The sequence below is a fragment of the Amia ocellicauda genome, chromosome 4, assembly GCF_036373705.1.
Source record: "Amia ocellicauda isolate fAmiCal2 chromosome 4, fAmiCal2.hap1, whole genome shotgun sequence".
Lineage (NCBI taxonomy): Eukaryota > Metazoa > Chordata > Actinopteri > Amiiformes > Amiidae > Amia > Amia ocellicauda.
In genome coordinates, this window is record NC_089853.1 from 38,509,479 (window position 1) to 38,522,799 (window position 13,321).

The 13,321-nt window shown below is 44.5% G+C and overlaps 1 protein-coding gene across 4 annotated transcripts in view; it reads right to left on the bottom strand.

The window, feature by feature from the left end:
- Positions 1–270: 270 nt before the first annotated feature.
- The window catches only part of ptprt (protein tyrosine phosphatase receptor type T), a 196,900-nt gene continuing 183,849 nt past the window's right edge, over positions 271–13,321 (bottom strand). For 3 of the 4 annotated variants that reach the window (XM_066702093.1, XM_066702091.1, XM_066702090.1), the window contains 8 exons: positions 12,719–12,854; positions 10,527–10,676; positions 9,343–9,516; positions 8,828–8,959; positions 8,132–8,257; positions 5,910–6,073; positions 3,183–3,318; positions 271–2,392 (listed from right to left, as the gene is read on the bottom strand). In XM_066702093.1, the coding sequence (XP_066558190.1) occupies positions 2,339–2,392; positions 3,183–3,318; positions 5,910–6,073; positions 8,132–8,257; positions 8,828–8,959; positions 9,343–9,516; positions 10,527–10,676; positions 12,719–12,854 (1,072 nt within the window). In that variant the 3' untranslated portion in view covers positions 271–2,338. The remainder of the gene's footprint in view (positions 2,393–3,182; positions 3,319–5,909; positions 6,074–8,131; positions 8,258–8,827; positions 8,960–9,342; positions 9,517–10,526; positions 10,677–12,718; positions 12,855–13,321) is intronic. The other variant, XM_066702092.1, reaches the window with a different exon arrangement.

A 13,321-nucleotide genomic window follows, 5' to 3' on the forward strand; every position in this document is an offset into this window, starting at 1 on the left:
GCAGATCGCCATTATAAGCAAGTAAGTAAAAACATTTGCACAGTAACATGGCAGTTAATCAGGCATGTTTATTATTATTATTCTGTATAGATTTTTTTCTTTACCTCCTTTTGCTGCCCTAAACGTTTGATATCTGTAGACTTTTTCCGTCTCTTTGCGCAGTTCGGACGGCAGTTCTCTCTTTTGGGGGTTGATGGGCTCCAACAAACCCTGATAAATTGATCCAATAATTAATAAACCTAAGAGCACCAAACAACACACAGGCACGAGTGGTTTTGTACGGTTTTATTAACAAAAGCTGGAATGAGTTCATTTCATGTTCAACATTTGGTCCCTTTATTGGTTTCCACATTTCAAACAATAAAACGACCATGTTAATCACCAGTTCTAAATATCACGATACTAGTAGGACAATAAAATAATAATTATAATAATAATATGTAAAAATACCTTACATTAATTTGATAGGAGAAAGAAAAGCATGACAAGACTGCAGAATATGTAAAACCCCACCCCATAGAAACAAACCTTAAAAATAAAAGGAAAAGCAATTGCACTCACTTGTCAGTTGGAACATTTGTTTTGTTTTTTCCTTGCAATGCGATATCTCTAGCTGTGTAACTGTATGTGTCTCACAGTTTACAGTTTTCCGATTCTCTGTCCTATAACAGCTGACTGTCTCTCCCACCACCGGCACGGCGCTCCAGCTTAATGAACAGAGACGAGCGCGTAACTCTCTCACCTGAAACAACAAAATAACTCACTCCTACTTATTTCAGTTAAAGGTGAGAATCATAGCCAAAGCTTTTTCAAAAATATCCTAAAACCATTTGTCTGAAAGGTTAATTTCGTGTTTTCCTTTTAAATACAAATCGGTGGCTATTTTTTGGTTTTCAGTTCCTATCAGATTGAAATGGTTACCTTGGCCTTCTGCTCTGACAGACAGCGCTTGTCAGTATCTTGATTGGGAGAGGGTGAAATGTTTCTATGTTTCCCCCCATAACGGTTTGCATCCGGTTGCAGTTTTATTCTGTGCTGCTGACATCCCATGAGTGAAAGCGAAAGGTTAATTATTGGACATTCCCACAGACAAAAGAACAAGAGAAATTAAACGAAACAGAAACAAAACATTACCCCTTATAAAAACACAAAAAATGTGAAAAGAAATCACGGCCGTAGATATTATTTAGGAAAAAGACTACGTTTAATTTAGTTTGCGTTTTATTATTATTTGTGGGATTTGGTTTAGTTAAACGACTTGCACAGATGTGTCACTCAATTCGTTTTGATATGTCTTAGAGAGTTTGGTTCAGGTTTAGTTTTGCACGTTGAGCTCTGACTACCGTAAAAATTCAATATGGCACTATTAATTAAATAAAACAAAATAATAAAATTAATATTTAAATTTGCATGAGGTAACAAAGGAGTTTCAACAAATTAAAGTGCATACAGAGAGAAAACACAGGAGTCGAAAGCAGGGCAGACGGAGGCGTCATCTCTTCAGCTCATTCCAGCTCCAAGCGTACACAGTCCCAGGCGAGCCACGGGCCGAGCCAGAACAGAACCGAAAAGCTTCTCCGGGACCTCCTGAAGAATCCCCATGAGTTGGGCTTTGTTTTTGTTTTCCTCCAAACCCAGAAACTAGGCCAGCACAGGACAGGAGTTGATTGTCTGCACAGTACAGCAGGCAGCAGGACAACAGGACATGAACAATGAGTAACGTGACCGACAGAATCAGCCTCCCGAGAGATGGCCATTGACAGCGTGCGTGTGTGTGTGTGTGTGTGAGAGTATCAGTATGTGTGTGTCTACAGCAGATGTTGCAGGAACCATAAAATTCCAAAACAATTTGTCTTCTATTTCTGCATTTAATACATATTTGTTTTGTTGGAAAGTTTAAAATCCAGGGTTGTTTGATGAGCCGTGAGGCCCCAGACAGAAGGATCGGTTTGGGTCGTCCGTGCTGCTTTCCAGTGTCTTCAACAGGGCGGGAACACTGACGGGATCACACTGAAGGCATATACCTAAAGAAGAAATTACTGTACAAGGATCACATCTCGGCCCAGGGATGCACACGTTGACGTTGACATTGAGAAACAAACCGACGAAAAAGAAAGAGAAGTAATGTATTCACATGTTGTCCTTTACAGACTGACGGGCCCCAGCCATCCGGCAGCGCCCCTCACCGCAGCAGAAGGGTACCTTGGCCACGAGCAACTCTTCAGCTGTCGGTCTCTGTTCTCTCGCACAGCCAGCTCGCTGCTCCTCGTCTTTAATGCAGTCTGTCTGCAGGTACCAGTGCTTCAGTTTGCAAACTCTTCTGCCCACAAGGGACCTTTTAGAAAGAGCTCAGTGTCTCCAGTGCAACTTCATAGCAGAACTTGTACTGTTCCTGAAAAACAAAAGAAAGCATTCAGAAATAAACCTCTTGCATATTTATTGTTTTCTGCACAGACAGGCCAGATTTTTTTATTTTTCCCCCATACAGTCTGTACACATCAAATGAAAGTAATTAGAGAGCCGAGCAGAAACGCTGCCCGGGCCGTGTGAATGTGAAGGCACCGGCGGCTCAGCTGTGTCTGTGGAATCACTGAAGGAAGACGGACTAATCACACTCGCTCACTGTTCATTAAGACTTCACCCACTTGTGCGGTGGCCTAATAGGAAACAAAATTACAGTCTTGATGGTTTAGAAAATTAAGCCATGATGGGATTTGTATTATTTATTTATTTGTGTGTTTAATTATTTATTTTTAGACCGTATATTAAACGGGATGTAATCAAAACCACAGAAAGACTGTAATTGATTGCTCAAAGCACAAGACTGTAATTGATTACAAACTGAAGGTGTCTTCTGGGTGGCTTGAAACAGAAATGTAAAATCTACTGCAACAAAAATAAACCCAGTCCTGTATTGAGTGAATGGGCTGGACTGAGCGAGTGGCATTTAAGAATTGCACTCTGACCGAAAGCTGCCACAAAAGCATCCCGTGAGCCAGGACTCTCGGTGCAATTGATGGGACGCCATTTAAGACAGAATCTCAGCATGTTCAGGATTCCTGGGGTGAGGAACCTTGCCTCTACTGGGAGTCATGTTTACACAGCAGGGGGTGTGTGTTTAATTGATTAATTGATTGATCTGGAGAGTTAGGGGGTGGTGGTGGAGAGGGATTGCCACTTGCCATTGTCTCCACCATGTTGGCCTTGTTGTTCCTCAGTGTCTTGACGGTGTGGAACACGTCCACGATGTTCTGCTGCTGGATCATCTCGCTGATGCTGCAGATCGCACAGAATGTTCCGCTGCGGCCTCCTCCGGTCCTGCGCTCGGAGAGAGGGAGGGATACAGGTAAGAAAAAAGGCACAAACATTATATTACAGCTCTAATACACAGAACGGGGCAATTGGACGAAATGAAAACGGTTTCCGTCTGCATCAGAATAACTGAATAGCTCGCCCTAGATCTGCTGTTGATGGCATGTGAGGGTGGGGCTGGGGCTGGTGGTGGAGGTCGGGGTTATGCAAGTCATCCAGACTGACATTCAGAGCCACAGTGTGTAGCACGGATGAGCTGTGACTCTGGCAATTCGCTGTGCATATGCAGCTGTTATTATTAGGTTTGTCCAACACACTGTTATTGCCAGAGAGACTCGCAGCCTGCGAGGGGGGGTGCTTTTTGTCTTCCTATGCTAATCTGCAGTCTGCGTACTCCCTCCTTGAAGCACAGTCCAAGGCCTAACACACTGTTCAGCACTGGGATATTTAATTGTTGGATGTTATGTTTTTTGGTTTAATGGATTAATTAAGGGCCTTTTTGGAAAGCGATCAAAGCCTAAAACAGACTGAGGAATTCAGAATCAATCTCTCTTCCCACGGGGCTGTACAGCCTGCTGACCATAACAGTGATGATCTCTCGCCCTTAATGGCAAGGACTTTAATCTAATCTAAATTTGAACACAAATGAATCAATGAATACATATTTTATACTGCTGGAATATTGCACATATTGCAAATGTGAGACATGTTTATGATGCTACTGCTTGTAAAACCCATGTCTGGTAAAGATTAAATGCATCCAGTTAATCAGACCAATGAATTCACCTGGAAGTAAAGCCAGACAACGCTGCGGCCTTGCAGGGAATCAGTGCCTCTGCCCTAACCCTGCAGGTATCACCCCCCACAGCAGATTATAATGGGGAAGGTAGTGAATAACAGGTCTTGGATCATTAAGTTTGTAGACTTCAGATAAATAAGATGGGTGACATACAATTGCCCCTCATTTGTAACATTTCGAATGGTAGCCCCACACTGCAGCCATCTTCCCACTCTTTCCCATTTCTTAGCCTACTGCCTCGTTAACTTAAATCTTTTGTCCTTGACGAAAGATAAACCTCTGGTATCAGGCAGTGTCCTGAAGACAGATAGTTCTTGCAAAATTGAAATAACAAAACAAAAAAACTAAACGCTTAAATTCTACCCAAAACAGTTTTGGATGCTTGTAAGAGGAACATTTTTTATACTTTCCCATTGATTTGTTTTATCAATTTTCTCTCAATTTATAGCAGTTTGCACCTGCTGATTAATTATTCATTTGTCTCGAGCATGAGAAGCAGGTATTTCAGCAAGATTTTATCCATATGGGATTCTGGGATAGCGATCACAATACAGCCGAAATCTAAATATGCAGACTTGCTATATAGGGAGCAGCTGTGAAATTAAAAACCTGGTCAGTCTGTGAGTGGCACCTCTCTGTTATCAATCTCTGCTGGTAGGTAATCGTGTCTGGGAGCCAGGTGTGTGGGTTGACCCACTGGGCAGCTCAAAGCTTTTCGAGCTGTTTGTGTTTCTGAATGCATCCCCAGAATGCCTGCTGGGTTCTGAATTCCAGAAAATAAATGTAATTATTTTCTTCAGTTGGTGCGCCACACAAAACTTGCTCAATGGAGGCCTGATTGGCATCTGTGCGGCTGCACTAAAGAAGTGTTACTCTGCATTTTGTGATCATAATTGCTCTGAGCTCTAATCAGGCGTTCATTATTACTGGAGTTAGCTGCACAAAAACGGATTACACTGTGGATTTTGCAGTATGGTCTTTCTCATTTTCAGCTTCATTTATTTTAGTCAAATGCGCTCAGTACAATCCCCGTAATTCACAATATAAATAAATAACCGAATGAATGAATAAATAAATAATACAAGCAGCGCTGGCAAATTGTCATATCAGTCTCCATTTTCCGCTAAGTACTGAGACACAATGACAGCACACTTTACCAGCTTAAATCCCACAGTAGGTGAGAACTGACAACATCTTGATACACAGCGCAGGCAGCCAGAGTAAGAGTTTTAGCACTTAAAATGTTCCTCCAAGGAGAACTTTGTGAAAAGTGTGAACCAGAAAATTCAATTGAAGCCGGCTGGCTATGTTGCTGTTAGTGACTTCGGGATCTGTTTCCTTGGACAAAAGCACAGCTGGGATCACCTCTGTGATCTGAGCTGATACAGACTAGAGCATGGGTGACAAAGACCGGGTTGGCATTGTAATGTATCTAGACAGACAATAGTTACTCTAGACCAGTGCTGCAGGTTGTAAAGGTGTCTTTACATCCCCACCTGCTCACACTCTGCTGGTTCAGTTGTAGCCAGTAAGTGGTACAGCTGAAGTGGAACAAAACCTAGAGCCTACGAGCCCCTGGAGGACAAGGGCTGCCCACCATCGACCCACACAGAAAGGGCTGAGGGAAAGTCCGGATCAGCAACGAGGAACTGAAATCAAGTGAGACGGGCTGGACGGCTCCTGTGTAACTTAGTCCAGAGGAAAGCCGATCCAGGCTCTGTTGGCCTCTCACACTCCTGCTCTGATGCTCTTGAATTACTGCTAGAACAAGTGAAGGGTGGGATGACGGACTACTTACAGGCAGTGCACCACGGTTCGGCCGTCCCCGCCATCGTACTGCTCCTGCCACTTGGCGAGGCGCCGGACCAGCTGCAGCACGGAGCGTTTGGACAGCGGAGTGTCACGGTAAGCCGGCCAGCCGATGAACTGGAAGTGCTGCACCAAGCGGTAACCGTCCTGAGGCTGCACAAAAACACAGACGACCATAAACGTCAGGAACATCCTCCACCACCACAACCAACGTCATCGATGCAGGAAGGCACGGGTTGAGTCCTCTTCACGCACACAGGACTCGAAACGCTTGAATGCTGATGGAACTTATTAATATGATAATACTGTTATTGTAGTTGGTTTTTCACAAGCCTTTCCAGCTACAGAAATGTATAAGGAATAAAACAAGGAAAGGAGATAGGCACACAAAAGGGAGCTGTTTGTATCTGTGAGGTATCGAATGCTGTACAACACATGGTTTTACACAAGCGCCTTTTTTCACTGATGTAAAATATTTGCCCTAGTGGCGATGAGTCAGTTTCTCATAATTCCATTAATTCATCAGATTTAATAAGGCTCAATTCGTCCCCTGTATCTATACATAAACGCAGTTATGGGTGTCTTGTCTTGTTATAGAAAAATATGAACCAGCGTCACAAACACAGTCCAGCACCTCGTCTCACTGACACTTTGGGGATCTACAAAGTATGTGAACTTCACAGTCCCAATATCACTCCATAACCAGGCAGTTCAATTAAAGTTTTGACAGATGCCTGACATAACCTTTAAAAGCAATCTAATCCTCAAGGTAATAGGACTAAACAATGACAGCCAGCAGATTCAATTAATACTTTTTTATTATTATTTCTCCCCACATTTGAAAGCCTTTTTTAAAAAAATACCTTGATACTAAAGTATCTTCTTTCTTTCTTTCTTTCTTTCTTTCTTTTAACTTGACAGTGATTGTGGTGTGCACTTTGCCTATTCTCATGAAGCACGGCTGATTGCGGTGTACGTTGAGGTGGCACTCAATACCAGAAGGTGTCACGATGAGACAGAAATGGATTGATTGACTAATCCAGCTAACTATCTGTACTGAAGCTCACCAATTCATGCTAAGAGGCAGACAGTACAGACATGCTCCTGCTGGCACCATTTCGCCCTGCTGTGACGACCCTCAGCCCACAGTAGGCTTTGTCTTTGGAGTCATCACAGGGCTGAGGCTACTCACCGCTTCACAGCAGACATATGCATTCATGAAGCCATTCAGAGACATTTTATTTTTGCAATATCTTCATAGAGAGAGGGGCCACTTAGTGCATTTCCCTCAAATGTAATTTCTATGCTCAAGGCCTTTATTTGCAACAGCTACAGTACTTTTTGATTGCATTTCCTTTCAGTAGGCAGTCTGAGTGGTAGGCGGCGAAAAATGCAGTAAAAACAAAAGCTTAGCTTTACATTACAATGCCTTCTCTGAAATTGAAATGAAAATGAAAAATCTCTTTGATAGGTCCAAGATAAAAGCTGCTTCTTGCAATCTAAACAACCTTTCAAGTTCTTCTTGAGACAAATGTTATTTTTGTATTTTTTTTGCTCAGCTTAAATTTGCAATCGATATTTGTTTTTAATGCTGGGCATGGTGTGACAGTATATATTTAAACCACGCTGAGAGCCTGAAGAGATGCATCACAAGCTGCCCCAGGTAATAAGCAGCTTGGATCTTATCAGTGCTTGCCTTACGAAGGCTGTGGCTGGGCCTGCAGATAGAGATATCAGGGTTAAAAGTCACTGGCTGTGCCGAGAGGCAGGAGACGAGGGCTGTGTTTTACACGGGTCCGTGTGATACGCTTATCACTGCACTGATGGAGCGATTTCATGGTAAATTTGTGAGAACATTGCATTTTACCTCCGCTCCAGAGCATAGCCTCGCAGAGATGGCAAGCAAATCCAACTTGTCCACACCTGTTAGGGCAGCAGTCTGAGGAGAGTCATGCAGGAGAGACACTTTGTGAAGAGCTCCTGTGCTGAGCCCTGAGCACGAGCACTCGTCTCCCCGTGTCTCTGCCACTCGCTTGTGCATTTCGTGACAGTTTCCAAATGCAAAAGCAATAGCTTCCAACTTTATAATACTGTTTTCTCTTTTGTAATAATTATTTTTGTAATGTTCTCAGAGCCGCCTCTCCCACGAGGAGAGGGTCGCAAAGACAGTCCTGCACCTGACTGCGGCCAACACACGAGAGGCGTCCTTACCCGCGCCATGTTGCAGATCCTGAAGATCCTGTTGATGATGTCTTCATCGATGTCCGCAGAGATGAACTCCACCTGGATTGGTCCGTAGCAGCAGGAGCTCTTCTCGGGCCAGTACTGCATGCACAGCTGTGGAGAGGGGACAGTCAGCCTGGAGAATTGACCACGTGCACTGCGTCGTACTAGAGGGTCTGTATTCTGTCTGTATTCTGCTTCATTTCGAAATACCTTTACTTAGTAGTAGATTACTGCACTGCACAATGTAATTAGTGTGTTTAAGTCTTGTTCAACTCCACATCACACATCATGGCAGCAGGTACACTCCCCTCACGATGAGCCTCGAAACAATTACACTGAGGGTTTAATATCGAATAGAATGGAGGGCTGAAATAAGTCCAGGCACTAAAAATAGTGTGAAAATCCTGAAAGTGTCATCTGCTCGAGCCTCTGTTGGCTTTCTAAAGTTCATTTTTTGATGGTACTGACGTGGGTTTGGAAATTATATTTTGGCAGCTGTTTCAGGGAGTTCTTCGGCTTATTTTAACGAACACCCACAGATGAAAAAAAATAAATAAGAAAAGACAAAGCAGTGCCAGTAAGCCCAGTGAAGTCAGGTGTAAGGCTGGGTGAAATTACGGAAAGATCATGAGAAATAAGTTCATTTTAAAGAAATTTTAAAGACACTAAAGCGTGTGGTACCTGAGAAGCGTCCATCTCATTCAGCATCACGATGGATGAGCAGTTGTAGTCGAACACGAGCCTCCAGAAGTCAGCCACCGTGTTGGGCAGGGGGTGCTGGGTAACAATGAAGGCAGCTGGCTGCTTGTGGCTCTGGAAGTCAATAAAACAACAGCTCGGTCTCGGCAGGCCTGAGTCAGGGGGCTGGGCATTAACAGTCAGGGCAACAGAGGCTGATGTCCAGAGTGGATTCATAAAAAAGTAGAATTAGCCAATTTGAATCCCCCCTGTAAAACACTGATGTGAACACAGTGCCATCACAGATTTCATGGCTCTGCTTTAGGTCTGGTGAACACACTGCAGAAGGCCTGTCCTCAGTGACAGCTCAATGGTATGATTGAATAATTGCTGAATAGTTTTGCTTGGGTTTTTTTTTCCCCCAAAATAAATATCTATAAAACCTGACGCATTGGAGACACCCTGTATTGCACAGACAGACAGACAGACAGTTAGTTAGTTACTTGGGGGATCCTTACATCCATGAGGGCAGCGTTGATGTAGTTGCTGGACTCTCCATCCACGGAGATGAGGAAGGGCAGGCAGCGGTCCAGGGGCAGCACGTCCAGGCTGCGGTTCTTGTCATGGTTGCGGGGCAGCAGCCCCACACTGCAGTCCTCCGGCCGCACACGAGGAGTCACAATGTTCAGGGTCTACACATTGGAGAGAAGGAGAGGGGCAGGGAGAAAGACAGATGAAGAGAGAGAGGGGGACATGCTCATCATTGGGGTCAGCATCAAAGCTCACACCGCACTATACAGCCACCTGGAGTTGCTCTCTGATGGGTTGGCTTAGTGTTTCATTTCTAGTTCTTGCCTAATAGAGACTTCCTTCCTGTTTGTAACTCTACCTGGTGTCATGGTGTATTTTTCCCCTGTGCTGGTGCTACATTAATAAGATACAGCTTAACCCTTTTCCCATTTTTTCGGGAATGTGACTGTAAGTTTATGCAGGTCCTGGACAACACATATCAGTGGGTGTCTTAGCACCAGCTGGTTTTTCCTCCTTGTTAAACTCAAAACATTAGAAGTGTCGCTCACACAGTTATTTAAAGAAAACCAGTTTGTTTGGTTTACTCTCCTCAAGGTCTTTTACAAGAGGATATAAATAAGTTGGTCTCCGTTTACCTTTGTTCGGCTGTAATTATGAATGTTTCCACCTGTGAAAAGTGCCTGCATACAAAAATAAATTGTTTTTTCTGTCTGCTTGTTTTTTTGCCAAGGCAGTAGGTTCGATTACCTTAGACAGATTTTATGATTTATAATGAGAAAGAGAGACAGAGAGAAATCTCATGATGTATTGCAGCGGACAAAGATCGAAAAATTCTCGCTTGAACAAATAAGGCTGTATTAATTCCAGAAGTGCATAGCTAGAGGGACAATCATCCCAGGAAAGACCTTCTATTACAGGACTTTGAGCTTGTAACAGCTGTCTCCCAAATTCACAGTAAACAACACTCTGCCACATTACAACGAGCATCCTAGCGATTTACAATGCAACTGAGAGCTGTGACTGAAGGCTGGAGAGTTCTAGTAGTTTCAGGGTTATTTTCACTCACAAGAGGCTGGACTCTGTACTTGCCATGCTATACACACACTACGTTCCTCTTGTAACGTGGCTGGGCTGGGCACTACACATTCGACAGCAGCAAGACTTGGCTTACCTGGAATTCGTCCTTGATCTGGCTGGAATTAGTCTGCGGGTCCAGTCTGCTGATGTTGTAGTAAATGGCTCTGAACTCGCAGACCGGGATGGCGGTGTTGCCACACAGACAGGCTTCCAGAATGGCGTCGTGGACAAACACATACTGTTCCTGCAACACAGCCATAGTCATCACAGGCCAATCTCACTGCCAGCACCCTGCCTTTAACACTCTCACTATTGCATGTGCTGTACAGCAGTCTGGGCAGGCCATAAATATAGCCCTTGGCACGACCCAATCCATTGTGGTGGCATGGCCCCTAAGTTGAAAAGGGTTTTCATCACGAGGTGTCATCTCAAAACCATTTTTCATGACGTTTCGCTGCCGTGTTGTGTGTAACTAACTGTGGCTAGACATCATTTGGGTCTCTGTATACGTCACAAAGCCCAGGATTGGTGTCAGAGAGGCTCGTGCCACCAGACTGCATGGTTTATTAATACTCGATACGCGAACCATCTGGTTTTACTGATGATTCATATTTTACTCCAGTAAATGCACCCAGGCCTGGCGATAAAGTTTCCAGCCTCGAGACTAAAAATGTGCACAGGAATAAGTCGGGTCTCAATACTCTGCTTGAACGGCAGCTTAAAGAGATCACTTGGGGCCAAAAAGATTGAACTAAAAGCGTTTGATAATTCAGGTAACTGCTATTAAATAATCTCAAAGCTGGCCATCACAGCGGAATAGATTTTCTCATATTTGGTCCAACAATGCTGCAGGCTTAAGGTTTTGAATGTTAATTGCAGCCCTTTGATCCTCTCTATGCTTAATCCATCTTGCGCTGACCTCCCCTATCCATTACCTTCTCTCATCTCTTCTGCAGAGAGCCTTTTAAAGGATTAATTGTGTTTTGTTGTTTTGTAAAGGATTATCTTCATAATTGTGCATCCGGCTGACACACCGAGCTGCACAGTGGTTTTGGCACTGACACTTAGCATTGTCCTGCCCCTGTTGTGAGAGCCTTTTCTCTCACGCTTCACAGGCCAAACACGCAGGCCGACGCCACGGCTCACTTTGATCATGGAATCACATCTCGATGCATCATCAATGCAAAAACTAAAATGCATGGCACTGACCTCTGAGGCATGCAACACCGTTTATAAAGCAGTTTACACAAAGTCATCACTTAAGACACCTCCACAGCCTGGCTTATTGTCCTGCTACTGTACAGTTGAGCTTGTGTCCTTCACACAAGTCAGTTGCTCCTGTAAGGGATTGTGGAGTGGAGGCGCAGCCACAGTAATCACGGCTCTATGTTCTGAGAGCAAGTCCTGAAAGTCTATTACCGAGCAGCTCCTTCACTGCAGAGTCGGTGGCCCTCTCCCGGCGAGAGGGAACAGAGAGTTAAACTGGCAAAGTGTTCGCAGTGAAGGAACACAAAGCCTGTATTAAACTGGCTTGACCACAGAGTCTGCCCCGCTGTGGGGCTGAACTGGGATTTGTCTGGTGCTTTAATTCGATGCTCATGCAGCCTAGTTGCTGGAGCTCTCTCCCTCTCACAAACTCTCGCTCACAAACACACACACAAAAGCGACATTTCGTGCAATTTCTCTCTCCAGCACTACCTCCTAATTTGGGCAGTTTGGTATGATTCCTACTTATCGCTATGAAGTGTGGCAGGTCTGTGGATTTCATTACTGAGCCCCTGACATGCAGAACAGAAACTAGCTGAGAGGCACTAACGAGCCCGGCTGGCTGACACACCGACGGCAGGCTGAAGCCAGAGGGAGGCAGGAGGTTTGGCCCAACGAATCACCCAGAGACCCTGCCCAGATTCTCCATGCTCGTCAATCAGGACACCTTGCCTGAACTCGTTTTTTTTTTTTTTTTTTTTTATTTGTATGTGTTAAAGAATACATTTTCATTTGAACGTGATGACCAAACCAAAGGTCTACTTTCATGACCAAGAAGAGGAGGATGAAAACAATCCGGCTACATTTCAGTATTGACCACAGACCTCACAAGAGCTTCTCATTGATTATTTGTTTGAATACTTCATTGATTGATTGAGTGAATAACTGATTAAATAATTTTGCAGTGGGTGATCTGAGAGCAGGGGGACTCGGTGGCAGTTACGGGAGAGCCTAGTGGCTGGGTGTGGAAGGGTATGGTCCCCTCCTCCACTCCTCCCCTCCTCTGGCAGGTACACCCACCTCTGTCTGCACCATGTTGACTCTCTGGGAGCGCAGCTCTCGGATACAGTTGAAAATATCCACCACGCCCTCGTTCTCTGCCATGTCCAGCATGATGTCCACCGCAATGAAGCAGCCCGTCCTCCCCGCGCCAGCACTGCGAACAGAAAGCCCGGGAATCAGGAGTGACGGAGAGGGAATCCGACAGTCACCGCTCACTCGCTCGCCCACTCACCGACTCTCCTCCTCACAGCGCCACACATTGCTTGTCTGAGACCTTGATTAATGGGTGACTGGTGAACAAGTTAGTCCTGACAGGGCTGCTGGGGAAGAGTGCTAAAGGAAATTAGAAATTACTCGCAGTCTGTCAGAAACTTCGCCACGCAAGGCGAGCTCTGTAGTGCTGGATAATCACACGGGGAAATTAGGAACTGGGTAATTAGGATTTTATATTCTGTCTCAATGCACAGGATTAAAGAATGGTAATCCACATTATTTGGGGAATCCATCAACTCAGCGGCGACTGTGTCTGCTGTTCCACAGTTTTAGAAAGCTATTGTGCTCTAGTTTAAAATTGTATATATATATTTATTTTTTCACTAAGCGCTAGAGAAACGTTTCTGT